At 39.2% G+C, this 17,673-nt stretch overlaps 1 protein-coding gene across 4 annotated transcripts in view; it reads right to left on the reverse strand.

Annotated features, from left to right (window-relative positions):
- Nucleotides 1-420: 420 nt before the first annotated feature.
- The window catches only part of LOC111147408 (neurexophilin and PC-esterase domain family member 3), a 45,087-nt gene continuing 27,834 nt past the window's right edge, over nt 421-17,673 (reverse strand). For all 4 annotated transcript variants that reach the window (XM_022503418.1, XM_022503425.1, XM_022503437.1 and 1 more), the window contains 3 exons: nt 14,266-14,339; nt 4,123-4,329; nt 421-1,803 (listed from right to left, as the gene is read on the reverse strand). In XM_022503418.1, coding sequence (XP_022359126.1) covers nt 1,253-1,803; nt 4,123-4,329; nt 14,266-14,339 — 832 coding nt within the window. In that variant the 3' untranslated portion in view covers nt 421-1,252. The remainder of the gene's footprint in view (nt 1,804-4,122; nt 4,330-14,265; nt 14,340-17,673) is intronic.

Consider the following 17,673-nt stretch of genomic DNA (forward strand, 5'->3'; position numbering starts at 1 on the left):
GGCCCACTCTCCTAAGAGTGTATTCTTTTTCATGCTTTAAGCAACTGTCTTTATCTCTAAAGCTTCCCCAATCTCTTCATGTGTCCCTTTAGGGATAACTAAAACTAGATTGTAACCTATTGTGGCTCGGAAAAGAATACTTATACTTACTAAAAGGCCCCAAGTTAACCTAAACTCATCTAAATTAATAAGGTAAAGACAGTCAAGTAAAGTCAATAATTCAATTATTTTAGGATAGCAGTAGGAATAGCAGCTTTTTACTTCCAAGCATGAGAGAATGTATGTACCTTACATTCAAATCAATAAAACCTGTTCTAGATCTCAATATGGAACTTTAGATTCTAATTAGATTTTAATTTCTAATGTTGGTATGTAATTCAAAATAACAACCAAAAAAGAAACACTTGAAATTGATGCAAGTAACTTCTACAACTTTATAATAAACAATCTTTACATAAAATGCAGTTCTTAAAACCCTCAAACTTCAAAACACAAAAATAAATTTCCATTTATAGATTCCCCCTTCCAGTTCCAAAAGTGATTATTTTAAAGTATTCATCATGTAAAATTCAGCTGAAATAAGTAACAACCCCCCAGTGCAAGTATCAATTCAACACACAGATTTTGTGTACTGTTTTCATACTTTCCTTTTGCTTCTTTTCTAGATAAATGCAGAATATTGTAAATATTCTCACTAGAAAAATCTGAGCAAGGATTCCAGCCTGAAAAGCAACTCAGAAGAGGTGGATCATCAAGAGGAACTCCCAAGACACAGCAGTTTTCAGTGTGTTACAGGAGGCACTGACCAGAAGCCTCATTAGTTCATCCCACCAAAGATGGACCAACTGTGCTGTTCATACAGATAAGCTCACTCTCCTTTACCAGATAAGCTACAAACATTTCACTACCAACCATTTAGGTCAGAATACGTCTCACAGTTTTTAGCGTAGTACTCTCCCCTCTCAGGAGAGGCTAATTCAAATACACTCATTAGCATCTTTGGTTACAAGAGGAATACAGTGCGTAGATGTTGTTAATAATGATTCTCCAATGGCTATGTAAAGATTGGAAAAAAATCCTGTAGGTAGATATAAATGCAACCTGCATTTTCTAAGCTCCTTAGAAGTCTCATATAAAGTCCAGTTCCTTTTGAAATTTTGTACATGTCACTAGCAGGTATGTCTCCATGGGGCCAGCCATAAACTTCCTGTAACACAGGTAATGTGATTCCTCCAGTCCCCTCCAGGGCGGGCTAGGTCTCCTCAGGGCACACAAAGGACAAGAACATGTCTAGTTGGTTCTTCACAATAACTTCATCTGGATGTAGCTTGTGGGGTAAATAATGAGCCAAGGTCATCTCCCAGGCATCAACGAGATACACTCCAACCCCTGAGAACATCTTCCGGAGGATGGTGTCCAGCTGAAAGTTGTACCAGTCACTGTTGAAGAGGCTCACCTCGGGCCCCAGCTCTTGGGCGTTGGCTGTTCGGATGACTACCACGGTCTTAGGGCTTCGATCCAGGAGCTGGACCACGGCTCGACGGATATTCCTGAGCCGCCGGATGTACACTTCCAAGGGGAAGGTGCTGAAATGAGACCATATAGCTATGGCAACCACGGTGTTCTTCCCTCCCACGATGCCATTCAGCTCATTGGCCACATAATGGAGCTCATTGCTAAAGACAGTTGTAAAACGGATGGGTGGACCATGGCAGCGATATTTGAGCAGGATGTTGTGCTTCTGGTCCACCGCGAGGAAAGGACCCACATTCTTGGGACTACCCAAGTTAAACTCCACTAAATCTGAAACAAGGAAAACTCAAATTCATAAAACTCAAATTCATAAAACCAAGCACATATATTATGATCATTCTATACTTAGCAGCTTAAAAGAACTTTTTCTTAAATAAAAGCATAACAAAAAAGTACAAGTGTAAAGGGAATAATTATTTCACTGGCCTCAATAGACCTTTAGTCTAACATATTTATTATTTAAACTATCAGTGATACCTATGTCTGTAAACCTCAGAAGCAAAATAACCTCTTTACCTCTAACCAGTAGGCCAAGATATCTTCCTGTTTGCACCGACTGTTGAATATCTTAAAAATCAACTTGGCATTTACACATTATTCTTCTAATGGACAAATACTGTTTCTTCTAGGACAAGGGCTCTAACTTCTGCTTTTTTAAGAACATATAATAGTAACCAAATACCTCTTTTTGCAATACATGAAAGAAAGGAGCAACCCTGTTTCTTTTAACTTTCTATTTCACCCTATGGATGGAAAATCATATTAATATCTTAGAGAATGTCTATCTCTGTCACAAGAATAACAGAGACAGCTGTACAAGTTAGAATTCCCTTCTTCCTCCCCATTATCTAAGTGGTGTTTCAAAGTTTAGCTCCTCTGAGATCTTCTGAAGGTCCTAGGAATCAGTGATTATTTCTCTTTTGTTAACCCTAAAAAACTCTGTCTATACAATTCATCACTTAACATAAGCCCCTAAGGGAAGAGGACCTGTCTCATATACTTAAATGCTCCTACAAGTGCCTTTCAGAGAACAGACTAAATAACTTCTGGCAACCCAAGTCAATTAGCACTTCTGAGTACCTATTCAGTGCCATAAGCCAGCAAGGATCAGATGGGTAAGTCAACAGTCCTTGATCTCCAGAGGTACACAGTCAATTCTGAAGAAGTAACATCACACTATAATTGGTGTACATTCTTCTTACAGGTTAAAGGTGTCACTTTTCTCTCCTGCAGTCTCAGGCTCCTCTTTTAGATTTTCCTACTCGATTCATTACTACTTAGCATTTGGCCCCACTTAAGTTGAATAAACTCAAGCTACCATTTTTTCTTTTGATTAAGATCAAGCACTGACACAAGGCTTTATCAGGTGAAAATCTGTCTGCAAAGGATATGGTGGAAAACAAGACACTCAATGTGATCACTCCGATGAAAGGAAATAATGAGCTACGTCATTATAACTTAAGAAACAAACAACTACAGATTCTTGGAGGAATCTGCCTAGCCAGCAGCAAAACATGTTTAGCATTATGCCATACAAATTATATCTCTTTTTCTAGTTTTTAATTCATGCTTTATTGACTAAAGTCGGCTATGCCTATTTCAAAAAAACAAGCAAAACGAAAACTGGAATTAACTTTCTACTTTTGGGGATCAGATCTACTTCTTCCTTTCCTTCTAAAAATTAAGTCTGAAACTACGTTGATGTAAAAAAAAAAAAATATGAAAAAAATACCAACAACAACTCACAACAAAACTAGGGGACTGTTCTTTGTGGAAAGCCCTGCCATACACAGCCCTCAAAAATAGTTCCCACAGAATTACTTGTCAGCTCTCTAAATTGTAAGCAGGGTCTTTAGTGCTGTTACCTGGCACTCATCTCTCCTAACCCCATCCACACACATTCCACGAGGAGGAAAAGGCCCTTGAATAAAGGATGGCTCTCCGGTGAGTGGGGTTTTATTCTGAGTCTGGATAGCACCCCGAGAGCCCAGCAGTGAAATCGGGAAGCTAAAAATGCTGGGACTGATCAAGACTCCCTCAGTAGGAGCCCGCTCATCTCAGAATCATACCAATGGTATGCCCAACGGACGACACTGGAAAGGTTTTGCTGAATGGATGCATTAAAATGGACCATAGTCAGTTTGTCTGCTTCCTTCCAGTGAAATCTATTACAAACTTGGAGTCTGACCAAACAACTAGGAGAGAAACAATTGGAAATGTCCACTTCTGTTGTAGAGCCCAGAACAGCAAAAGTAAAGGTCTGCTGTAGGGTAACACCGTCCTGCTGCCTCATTGCATGCGTGAAGAAATGAAGGACGGAGAAGTCCTTCATTAAGTCAATAATATGTCCAAGATCACACAGCTAATCAGTGGTATGAAACTTCACCAAGGACCCAGTGCTTCCATCAATACGTCAACCCCACCATGGATCAGAAACCATCACACAGCTCTTCAGGGTTAGGATAGCTCTTTAGTCCTACAGAGAAATAACTACTTCCTTGGTTGGTGCTCTTCCTCGGGCACTGGAGCGAAGCAAGCTGATTCTGGGCATGTGGAAAAGAGTTGTAAAACAAAATGTAAAGTACCAACCTGGAACAAACGTAGTAAGGTATTCAAACCATTGCCTGATTGTTGAATCTCCAAATAAGTACACCACTTTTCTTTGTAAGCATGCTGTGATGTTGTCAGGGTCATTAAACTGGCGCATCTTAAACTTTCTGGGCCTCCACTGATCTTTGTAATAATATCCAGAAGGAAAAGTTCCTGAGCCTTGTGATATTTCTAGATTGTTAGTTTCTGAAAAGAAAAAGGAAAAAATAAGATATTCTGAAAGTCTCCTCCAGCAAACTCTACATGGAAAATGCTCCAAGAAACAAAATTATGTCCCTATATTTGTTAGCCGGCTTGTATATGGGTAAGATTTCCTGTCATCACAACTCAGAGAAATCCCAGACTTTCCCCTTGCTACGAAAGGTTCTCCTTTGCACAAAAATAGGAAGATCTGAAATGTGTGTGAGGGTATTGGTGGACAGAAGGGGAAAAGGGGACCTTGAGCATTCCCCTCTGATTATGCATGTTTCTATCAAAGCCAAAAATAAAAGCAGGCAAATACCATGGAAATGTGTAGATATAAATACTGTCCAGTATTATCCCAGACTAAGTTTCTCATACAAAAGGCTATGAGGTAAGTCAACCTTAAATTTATATTTTACATTTGTATAGCTAGATCAGTCTTTTGCTCAGCCTATTAAAAGGGAAGTTTTAACCTATGGGTCCTATAATCAAATATGAATTCAGAAAACCACCACTTAATACAGAGAACAAACCAAATCTACATACTCTAAGGAATTATTCCCCAGAACACAGAAGGCTCAGAAGGTCTTTTTGCACAATGAACAGTATTTAACATGCAGCAGCACGGGTGCCTGGGTGGCTCAGTCACTTTATTGTCTGCCTTTTGCTCAGGTCATGATCTGGGGTCCTGGGATCAAGTCCCACATCAGACTCCCTGCTCTGTGGGAAGCCTGCTTCTCCCTCTGCCTGCTGCTCCCCCTGCTTGTGCGCTCTCTTTCTCTCTCTCCCCTTCTCTGACAAATAAATAAATAAAATCTTTGTAAAATAAGATAAAATGGAGCAGCCATGTGTACTCACTACACATGATGACACAAGTGCCAGCACATGTTTCAGAGAAAGAGTCAACATCCTTCTGCCCTAACACCTCCCTTGGAAAATGCTTCTGCAGAAACAACACACTTTACATGCTTCAAAATAAACAGACTGGGAGGGCGAATATTTCTTGTGAGTTTACTCTGCAATTAAACATATTATCTCATTCGATGCTCATGATAACCCTTTAAGAGGTAGGTGCTATTGTTACCCCTACCTTTCAAAACAGCTAAGTGACTTGACCTAGACCCAGAGCTCATAAGTGGCAAAGCCAAGACCTGATCCAGGCTGGTGAGCCCCAGAGCCCACGTTCTAACCACCGTGCTACATCACCACTCAAAAGAAGATGGCTGTAGATGGCAGCTATTTTCTGTTTGGCTTTCTTCCTGAAGCTGTACACTTATTCATTTCCAACACTTATTCGAATCTACAATCTTCAAAAACCACCAATTACTTGACATCACTTCCTTACACACCCCAAGTCTCCAACCTTATCATAATCCAGTAATTCTGCAGTCTCACCTGTTAAACCACAATTTGAAATCCAAATGTTTATATGACTCAGCAATTTAACTATGAGTCCAGTATTTGTGGCTATTTTCAGTTTATCATATTGATATTATTCATATTACACAAAATTATTTTGGTTTTATTCTCTTCAAAGAAGATGCCCTATGTGAGAGATAGTGCAAATTTCATCTTTTAAATTAGGCAGCTGCTAATTCTTTGAAGGTTCAGGGCCTAAGCAGAAAGGTAAACAGCATTTTTTTTTTTTAAACTTTATAAGAAAGAAAGAAAGAGAGAGAGAGAGGGAGGGAGGAAAATAAAAACTTTACTTGGAGAATATGATTGTCAAAGGAAAAATGGGGGGGTAAATATATATCTGGCTTATTCAAAAACAATTTCTCCCCATGTCACAAAGTGTGGCTTTACTATGTTACCACACCCTGCCCAAAGCTCCCTCATTACATCAGCACGTCAAGCTTACAAAGGCGGAGAGCTCTAGAGAAGACACCTGGGGCCCAAAGAAAACATTTACTAGACTGGGAATCAAGAGTGATTTTGAAGTTACCATTTTTACCATGGTTAATTTAGGAGACTTGGCTATTCTATGTCAAATACATGTTATAAAGAAAAGCATACATCACACAAGAAACAATTACCATTTCCATTCAAATATTTATTACCAGAGTTAAGTCAAGCAAAGCAAATCAATTACTGAACCTGCCATTAATTCTTTACACATACAGCACTAGATAACAGAGCATATTTTTAAAGTAAAACACATGAACCTACATTGCCCTCTTATGGTCAGCTAAGACAAACACATTTCCTTTTTTTTTTTTTTTTTAAGATTTTATTTATTCATTTGTGAGAGAGCAGGAGCAGAGGGGAGAAGCAGAAGGAGAAAGAAAGGGAGAAGCAAACTCTGCTGAGCAGGGAGCCTGATGTGAGGCTCGATCCCAGGACCCTGAGATCATAACATGAGCTGAAGGCAGATGCTTAATCCACTGAGCCACCCAGGCATCCCAACAACTTTCCTATTTTAATAAGACTTTCCTATTTAATAAGACTTTAATAAGCTATAGGGACAGCTATAAGTTGTTTCAAAGTCAGCATTTCTTGGATCTCAAAATTTTCACATAAAATATGAAAGTCTCTAAAATTGAATATATAACCCTAATGTACTATGCATGTGGAATAAAAGTAATTTTGGGATGCCTGGGTGGCTCAGTTGGTTAAGCATCTGCCTTTGGCTCAGGTCATGGTCCCAGGGTCCTGGGATGGAGTCCCACATCAGGCTCCTTGCTCAGTGGGGAGTCTGCTTCTCCCTATGCCTGCTGCTCCCCCTGCTTGTGTGCTCTCTCTCAATCTCTGACAAATAAATAAATTAAATCTTTAAGTAATTTTAAAACAAAAATAACTTATTACTTAATTTTACAGTTATCTTAAATACTGACGATGAAGGAAGAAGTTTTCCTGGAGGTCGTTATAAAGACAGAGAAGATCTTTATGCAAAATCAGAAGGGATAGTTTTGATTACTTGCAAGTAAGGTCCCTGCTTTTCTAAACAGTATTGGCTTCTTTTTAAAACCCGTAGCTTATCTTTTCCTCCAAAGGGTGTCATACCATGTCATTCATTAGCCAAAATGAGGGCTATTTGGGCCACAAATGAGACAAAATGAGAGAGAAAATGCAGAGAAAAAAAAAAAATTCCCTAAACTATCTAGAAAGAGCTGGGTGAGAGATACAGTATGAATTAAGGGTGGGAGGTGTGTGTAAGTACATGTTATGCACAAGTCCCTTAATTTTTCAGCATGGAATTACCTACAGAACAAAGAAAAGGAAAAGGTAGGCCAAAGGAGAATGTACAGTTCATGAGAGGAAAAACAAGACAAGACAGAGAAGAAAAAGAATCAAACAATTCCTTGCATTAGGGAACACAGTGGGCACAGGAACACTAGGGTGCCATCTCAGGGAGACAAGAAATGAGGACGTCATGTGTGGAGCTGTTTAGGGATACCCTGTCAAGTGCTGGGACTGTGAGAAGGTCCTGGCTACACAGTCATTACTGTAGCTTGAGTGTGACTTTACCCTTGAGTCCCCCTAGAAAATCCTGGGAATTTAATTTTTTTTCTTTATACTTTAGTCCTCCAAAAGCTAAGCATTTTATAGAGGAAAGCTATAAGTAGGTATAGGTAGAAATACCTACATACTTAAAGAATGTTGAAAAGGACTTCAAATAATAGCTAGTCTAAATATCTTTTAAAGGTGAAGAAAGTATGTCACAGAGTGACTTGCCAAAGTTTCTCAAAGAGTTATAGGGACAGCTAGTGGTCAGGGCTATACTGTTTACAAAGGCATATATTACACTACGGATAGAGTTGTGGGGGTGGGCTTCCTACCCCCAAATGATATCAGTTAGTTAGATTGTACATGGAGGATATGAGCCCTTTGATTTTCTAAGTTAGCCAAATAAAATGTATTCTGTAGGAAGTATTTTTTCCAACAACTGGAAAGCTCTTGTCTTCAAAATAGTTTTGTCCAATTTGCTACGCTACCACATCAACATCAGATTGACGTGTCATCCATTACAGCACCAGTCTGGTTTTCACCAACATCCAACAGTGTTTCATCATTCACTCCATCGTTTGGATGCATTTAGATCTTAGAGAGTTGATGGATTCCACTACTGCAGACAAACCCTAACAGCAAGATGTCCTCCACCACACCTCCAAGCAGGGTTAAGAGACACAGAAAAGGGGCCAGACCTGAGTCAGAGGCTCTGGTTTATGTGTGGCTCCATCTCCCCAATGTGAGACCCCAGAAATCACTTAAACTCTCATCTTCTTAATCCCCTGTATTCTCAGAGTCTGGTCTAACATCTCTCAGAGTCTGGTCTAGCATCGGACACAAAGTAGATGTCAAACTGAATGAGTCTCTGGAACTTGGTCTCATTATCTACAAAATGGTTAATTACTAGTTGTTTTGAAGGGCTGTCATCAAAGTCTAATACTATAGTAGTATTAGTAGTCTCAATCATTTCTAAATACAGGGAACACTGGAATGTTGGAAATATTCTATATGTACTAAACATTCTGTATCTTCATGTGGGTGGTAGTTACACTCAATTCATTTTCTATTGCTGTGTAACAAACCACCACAAACTTAAGCAGCTCAAAAACAAGGGACATTTATTATCAAGAGTTCTGTCAAGAGTCCAAGGCAAGGCACAGCAGGATTCTCAGAGTCTCACAGGGTGAAATCAAGCTGTCAGCAGGGCTGTGCTCCTTTCCGAAGATGAGAGAAATCTGCTTCCAGGCTCATTCAAATTTTTGGCCAAAACTATGGAAAGAACCTAGATGTCCATCAACAGACGAACAGATACAGAAGATACAGTGTGTGTGTGTATGTATGTGTGTGTGTGTGTGTGTGTATATATATATATATATATATATATATATATAAAATGGGATACTATGCAGCTATCAAATAAAATGAAAGCTTGCCATTTGCAATGATGTGGATGGAACTAGAGGGTATTATGTTAAGTGAAGTAAGTCAATCAGAGAAAGACAATTATCATATGAGCTTTCTGATATGAGGAATGTAAGATGCAGGGTGAGGGGTTGTGGGGGCTAAGGAAGGAAAAAATGAAACAAGATAGGACCGGGGAGGGAAACAAACTGTAAGAGACTCTTAATCTCAGGAAACAAACTGAGGGTTGTTGGGGGGTAGGAGGGAGGGATAGGGTGGCTGGGATATCGACACTGGGAAGGGTATGTGCTACAATGAGTGCTCTTAATTGTGTAAGACTGATGATTCACAGACCTGTACCCCTGAAATAAATAATACATTATGTGTTAATTAAAAAAATAAAAAATAAAAAAAACAGTTGTTGGCCAGATTCAGTTTCTTGTGGTTATAAGACTGAGTTTCTTGTTTCCTTGGTGATCATCAATCAGGGAATGCCCTTCAGTTCCTAGAACCTGCCTACCTTTGTGGTCACATGGTCCCCTCCACCTTTAGACTCAGTAACAAAGTATCTCCCTTACATGGAAGCCTTCTCACACTTCAAGTCTCTTCAAGAAGAACCTGGTTCCTGTTGAGGGCTTATCCAATTAAGTCAGGTTTACCTAGGATAGCATATTTTTTAAAAGTCAACTTTGTTACATAATCAGATCATGGGAGTGATATCCCATCATATTTTCAGGTCCTTTCCACACTCAAGAGAAAAAGAATTATATATGGGCATGGGTCCCTGGGAGTCATCTTAGAAGTGAACTACCACAGCTACAAAGACAGATATAAATGTAAATTTCCATTGTACTATATATTTACAATCCATGCATTCTACTGTCTGTAAGATACCCCTCAAAAGATAAAATAGCAAAGGGCTACAAAGATGTGAGTGTTTGTTCTATTTGATCTAGTTTTATCCCAAACTCCCAGTAAGCTCCCCCAAAAATGAGCTCTAGTTTAGTTGGTGATGTTAGAAGCCATGAAGGCTTTTATTAGGCTATGATAGTCTAGGGACCACAGTACAGGTGTTAATGAAAAGTCAACAGCAATTCTGACACTGGGAAAGCCTGTCAGAAACCAGATCTTGTCCCTATGGTTCCTTAATTTGACTAGAATTATACCTATGCTTGGGGGTAGACAGGTAATTTTGAACAATTCAGCAGACTAAATATGCTTCTTAGAATAATTTTAACTTGTAGGAAAATAAGTTAACTAATACATTTTAAAAGCTGGTAAGGAAAAAAAGCCTTCGAAAAACAGGATTCATAAGTAAAATAATAAAAGTAGAAAGACTATAAACATTTCCAAGGCCAGGGCAAAGAAAATACAAGATGGATCTGAAATATCTTGTGGGGCCAGAAAATAAGGAAGTGCTTACACTGGAAGGGGGGGGGGGGCAGGGAATGACAGCATGTCAAAGGGGCACAGGAGCCTAATGGAAGAAGTTCCCAATTGCCAAAACCGGAGCAATTAGAGCAACAAAACAAATAACAAGTGAATTAAGTAATAACCTAAAGAATGAAATAAATAATCATGAGTCATAAGCCTGTAATGGCATAATTAAACAAACAGGAAAAAGGGGACAACTCTTTCTTACGGAAAAATTCCAATTAATAACTGTCTTAGGAATGAGAGATTAAAAAATGAGGATTACATACTACAGAAATAATTGCTGCTGGCAAGATCTACTAATGAATGTAAAAATTAGTGGGTGAAAGTGTAAGCAGAAACAGGACGTTTACATCCTGTTTTAATATAGAGACATCTGGAGAGTAGTTTCCTGTGGCTACTACAGCAAGTTACCACATATTTAGTAGCTTAAAACAACACAAATTTATTCTCTTTCCATTTTGGAGGCCAGAAGTCCAAATTCCATATAACTGGGCCAAAACCAAGGTCTCAGTAAGGCCATGCTCTCTCGGGAGGAGCTAGGGAGCAATTTGTCTCCTTGCCTCTTGTAGGGCTGTGTTCTCTGGCTCATAGCCCCTTTCTCCACATGTTAAGCCAGCAGCTCGGCATCTTCAAGTCTCTCCCTGCTTCTGTTGTCACACAGCCTTCTGCTTCTGTATGAAATCTCCCTCTGCCTCCCTCTTAAAAGGACACTTGTGGTTGCATTTAGGGGACACTCAGATTATCCAGATAATCTCTCCCCATTTCTAGACCCTTAACTTAATCACATATGCAAAGTTTCCTTTACCATCCATATACAGCAACATTCACAAATTTGAAAGACTAAGATCTGGATATCTTTGGGGCCATTATTCAGTCTTCCACCGTCTCAAAGCATCTCTCCAGAATACAGAATAAATATAGAGAGGAGAGAACCCTGGCAGACACCATGTGAACCTAGTGATCAAAGGTAACACCGTTAACAATACCTATCAACATCATGTACTTTCCTAAAAGGACACAGCATCATTTCTGTTCTGTTCTTCCAAAAATGCATGGTCTCACTCCAATCATTAGAAAACATTAGACAAATCCAAAGCTAGAAACATTCTAAAGAATATCTGACCAATGCTCTTCAAAGTTAAGAGTCACCTAAGATAATGTCATAGAGGGAAGACTAAGGAAACACGGTGACTAAATGCAATGTGGGATCCTGCACTGGATTCTGGAACAGAAAAAGGACATGAGTGGAAAAACTGATGAAATCTAAACAAACCCTACAGTGTAGTTAATAATATTGTACTGATGTTAAAATCTTAGTTTTCAAAGTATTATGTGGTTATATAAGATGTTAGCATAAGGGGTAGCTGGGTGTAGGCTAAACAGGAACTTTGTACTATTTCTGTAACTCATATGTAAGTCTAAAAACCAAAAAAACAGTGTTAAAAAAAAAAAGAGGAAGGAAGGAAGAAGGGAGGAAGATAAAGAGGGAGGAAGAGAAGGATGCGAGCCCATGGCTTAGGGTCTTTGAGTGCACCCTGCTGGTAATAAGTGTGAACTGCAGTGAAGTTCTCCTAAACTGGGTCTAATTATATAAAGCAATTGCCCTTCTCTTTTCTCTCCAATTATGTTCCAGCTCTGAGATGGTCTTCTCAAAGCCAGGCTATTATGCTCCTATTGATTCATGGTTCCTTTCCTCCTCTAAAAATCCATCAAGGGGATGGGATGCCTATGTGGCTCAATCAGTTTAACATCTGCCTTCAGCTCTGGTCATGATCCCAGGGTCCTGGGATCGAGTCCCACACTGGGCTCCCTGTTCAGCGGGGAACCTGCTTCTCCCTTTGTATGTCACTGTCCCTGCTTGTGCTTTCTCCCTCTCTCTGACAAATAAATAAAATCTAAAAAAAAAAAAAAAAAAAAAAGATTTCCCTTCTGGGGAAAAAAAAAAAAAATCCATCAAGTGATTGACTTCAGCTCAGGTCATGATCTCAGGGACCTGGGACCCAGCCCAGCAAAGGGCTCCCTGCTCAACAAGGAGTTTACTTGTCTCTCTCCTTCTGCCCTTTCCCACACTCATTATCTCTCTCTAGTAAATAAATAAAATCTCAAAAATAAATAAATAAAAATAAAAATCCATCAGAAGTCTCACTGGTTACTAAATCTGTCTTTTCTCTAAACAGAACAGTACATCACAAACCTACAACCACTTCTTGGCTGAACACCAAGACCTGTCAGGTGCACATAAACCATCCAAAGCTCCACTCATTGACTATCCCATTAGACACCCAGGGACAAGGCAGGCTAGGCAGAAGGTTGAGACTGTGGCAGAGAAAAGTAGATGTGGTAGTGGAACGGGGCCTCCTGAGGTGTTGGACACGAGTATGAGGAGTGCAGGACTGCAGGGGATAATACGGAGGGGGAGACCCAGGCAAATAAAAATATTTCCACTGATGATGTTTCATATATGACTAGATTCACATGTATTATATACCCAGGCCCTGTGGCATCAGTGTTTGCAATATCTGTGTATGGGGGACTATACATATATGCTTTCAGCAGCTAAAAGGACTTCGCCTACCATCTGCATAAGCTTCCTTAATAATATTCATCCTTTTTTCCTAAAAGTCACCATAGCTATTTACATCTACTCTGCAAAAAAACTAGAATATATACATTTACTCCAGAATTTCACTGTCTTACTTTTAATATCCCATACCAATGCATCAAAGTCACCTAGAAGGTTAAAACACAGATTCCTGGGTCCCATGCCCCAGAGTTTCTGATTCAGTAGCCTGAGATAAGACCTGAGAATCTGCAGTTCTAGCAAGTCCGCATGAATGCCAATGCTGCTAACACAGAGATCACACTTTGAGAAAACTGCCATTAACTAACCCAATGCTTCTGATTTCAAAAATTCCTATGACAATTTTATACACATTCTTGAGTATCTCTAGTGCACCGATATTTGACAGAACTTCTGCAATAATGGATACATTTTATCAAAAATGCTGTCCAAGGGGCGCCTGGGTGGCTCAGTCGTTAAGCGTCTGCCTTCCACTCAGGTCATGATCCCAGGGTCCTGGGATCAAGCCCCACATCAGGCTCCCTGCTCCACAGGAAGCCTACTTCTCCCTCTCCCTCTGCTGTTCCCCCTGCTTCTGTTCCCTCCCTCACTGTCTCTGTCAAATAAATAAATAAAATCATTAGAAAAATAAAATAAAATAAAATGTTCAACATGTCAGCCACTAGCTACACATGGCTCCTGAAGATGTGTGACTTAAGAACTAAATTTTAGACTTTATTTTTGTATTTAGTTATTTCATTAACTTAAATAGCCAAGTAGCTACCATATTGGACAGTATAGCACTGAAGGCTCCTGAGGAGCCTATCAGAGAGGGGAAAGGAGGAAGAAGATGACTTTTACAGGAGTATAAATAGCAAAGCCCAAGATTATACACATAAGGTCTGATTTATTTTAATCAAAAAGCTCTTTCAGTATTTTCAATTGTGCCCAGAAGTACATCCATGGCATACTAATTTAATGTCCATGGCATATTAAAAGGAGGAAAAAAGTTTTTATAACATTAGTGAAACCACAGAGCCTCACCCATTTAGTAAGAAAAACAACAAATCATCATGCTCCTTCCTTTTTACCTTTTATTCTCCTGGGAATCACAGTCACCCAATCAGGTCCACTGGAGTTGATTGGCATTTTGATATTGACACCACTTTAGAAGGAATAAAAACAGTACAAGCTTAGATTCAAGAACATTTATTTTCTAGTATATGTGTATCTTCATTTGCAAGTAAAAAAACAGGTATGATTTCACAGAACCCTAAGATGAAATACCCTTATAAATGTTAATCAGCACAATTCATAAACTATGTCTCTTATAATAAGCAGGTTATATAGATATATAAACTGAATAAAAATTAAATAGGTTTTTAATTTTTCACCGCTTACCAGTGACAGTATAAGCTCCAAAATGACAAATTCTGGTCCGAATTACTTATTCCCCTTGGACTCGGAAAATGGCTCACACTGATGAGAATGTCACTATCTAATTTTCAGGCTACAAATCCTTGTAGAATTCAGTTGCATGTCAGATTCCTTAGGCCTTGCCCAGAGCAGAGACAAGTCCCTACTGAAGACACCTGTCCCCAGATACATGCTTGCAGTACTCTGTTCATCATTACTATGACTCTGGAGTGTCTCTTTCCAAAACATACACTCCTCAAAGACACAGACTACGTCTCACTCACCTTTTGTCTTCAGCACTTAGCACAGGCCCTGGACTAGAGTCCAGGCTTGGAAAATATTTGATGGAAGGCTGTGTGAGAAAGTGGGGGAGAGTCGAGTCCAGGGGGAAAGTACTGAAAACTTGCTATAACTATGCCAGAAACCGGGTCACAATAATTACCTCCTATGCTTAGACCAAAAACAAATAAAATAAAATGCTAACTTTCTAAATTCTTTTTAATTTTATTTATTTATTTGACAGAGAAGGAAAGAGAGAACAAGCAGGGAGAGCAGCTGGCAGAAGGAGACAGAGAGGCAGGTGCCCAGCTGAGCAGGGAGCCTGATGCAGGGCTCGATTCCAGGACCCTGAGATCACAACCTAAGCCAAAAGCAGACGCCTAATCAACTGAGCCACCCAGGCTCCCTGGAATTAAACATTTTTTTAATAAAATAAAATAAATAATTCTTGGGGCGCCTAGGTGGCTCAGTCAGTTAAGCATCTGACTCTTGGTTTTGGCTCAGGTCATGATTTCAGGATCATGAGACTGAGCCCCACGTCAGGCTCCCTGCTCAGCACAAAGCCTGCTTAAGATGCTCTCTCCCTCTCTCTCTGCCCCTCCTACTGCATGTGCTTTCTCTCTCTCTTCCCCTCTCCCTCAAATAAATAAATAAACCTAGAAAAAATAAAGAGTAATAACTCTTAAGCTTCTACCATGTGCCTGGCACTGTCCTAGATGTCAGGGATATAACAGTACACAAAACACACAGCATCTCCTCCTTCATGGAACTGACATTCTAATGGGGGAGAGAAATAAAAAAAAACAAAGAAGAAGGGCAGTACAGTTGGCCCTTAAACAACATGGGTTTGAACTGTGCAGGTCCATTTATGCGTGGATTTTTTCCAATAAATACAGTACAGTACTGTAAATGTTCCTTATGATTTTCTTTTCTCTAGCTTACTTTACTGTAAGAATGAAGTACATAACATATGTAGCATATGAAATATGTGTTAATCAACTGTAAGGGTTCCAGTCAACAGTCAGATATCAGTAATTCAGCTTTTAGGGAGTCAGAAATTAGAGCAGATTTTGGACAGAGTCTGTGGGTGATTGGAGCCCCCCATGCCTGTGGTTTTCAGGCTCAACTGTATCGAGCACTAACTAGAAAATAGCTTAAATAAGTGGCATTTAAGAGAAGACATGACTTCTAAAATAGCATAAATAGACCACTTTCATGAGAAAGCCTTGAGGTAAAGAAAAGAAGAAAATTTCCCCCTTGTAATTTTCTTGTAAAAATGTTTAATATCAATTTGGTTACGGAGAAACAATAAAGGAGCAAATCCAAACTAAGGGACAACCTACAAAACAATGACATCAAAATTATTTTTTAAACTTTTTAAAAAGATATTATTTATTTATTATTTATTTGAGAGACAGAGAGAGAGAGAAAGTATGAGTAGCAGAGAAGGGGAAGGAGAGGGACAAACAGACTGCTGATAGCAGAGCCCAACCCAAATTCTTAATATTGCAAAAAACAAGCTAGAGACCTCTTCCAAATTAAAAGAGATTAAAGAGATAACTAAACACACTATGTATGATCATAGGTTAGAGTAGTTAAAATACGTCTATTTTTTTTTCTTTTTAAGATTTATTTCTTTGAGAGAGAGACAGAGAGAGAGTGGGGGGCAGTGTAGAGAGAGAGGGAGAGAAAGTCTTAAGCACAGACCACACTGAGCATGGAACATGACACCCAGCTTGGTCTCAAGACTCTGAGATAAGGACCTGAGCAGAAACCAAGAGTCCTACGCGCTTAACCCACTGCGCCACCAAAAGAAAAAAACAAAAACATAGATTAATAAAAACAAAAATAAATAAGTAAATCTTTTTGAAAAATAAAAAGAGGCACCTGGGTGACACAGGCACTTGAGCACGCAACTTTTGGTTTTCGCTCAGGTTGTGATCTCAGGGTGGTGGGATTGAGCCCCGTGTGAATGTGGACTCGGCTTAAGATTCTCTTTCCCTCTTCATCTGCTTCATGCTCATACTCTCTCTCTCTAAAATAAACAGATACATCTTTATAAAATAAAAAAGACAGCCATAAAGGACATTACTGGGACAACCAGAGAAACGTGAGTAAGCACTACGTATTAGATATCAGTATTATATCAGTGATAAATGCCCTAAGTGTGGTAACTCTGCTCTGGTTACATACTGGACAGTGCATGTGCTAGGAGACTCATACTGATAGGTGCAACACCATGATGTCTGTAACTTACTCTCAAATGGTGGGTGGTAGGGGATAGGGGTAGGGGGAATTACACAAAGACATCACCTACAGAAAGCAAGAGAAAGCAAATGTAGCAAAATAGTAACAACTGTACCACCTACAGAGAAAAAGCAAATGTAGCAAAATAGTAACAACTGTAAATCTAAGTAACAGACAGGTGGATGTTCATTCTTATTATTCCTGTAGTGTTTCTAATGACTCGAAAGGTTTTTTTTTAAACACAAACTTAGAAAGAAAAAGATTAAATTATGCTGGAAATAGATGGGAAGCTTTTCACATGAGAAGCTCATTCTTTCAAAAGGCCTTCCTTTATACTAATAAGATCATTTAAGCAAAGTACTGTTGTTCTTTCTAAAACCAACACTTTTTTCCCTTAGGAGTGAAGAACCAAAGATGAGAGCACTTTAATTGTCCAGTTGTAATTTAGGGAACCAAAGACCAAGGCTAAGCTTCTTAATCCTTTCTGAATTAAGCAATGTTATAAGCCACCAAGCGAAAAAGGTAAAAATGGTTATCAGTCTAACATATTCAGGCCA

This window comes from Enhydra lutris, unplaced genomic scaffold (genome assembly GCF_002288905.1).
Source record: "Enhydra lutris kenyoni isolate GAN:26980312 unplaced genomic scaffold, ASM228890v2 scaffoldscaffold2, whole genome shotgun sequence".
NCBI lineage: Eukaryota > Metazoa > Chordata > Mammalia > Carnivora > Mustelidae > Enhydra > Enhydra lutris.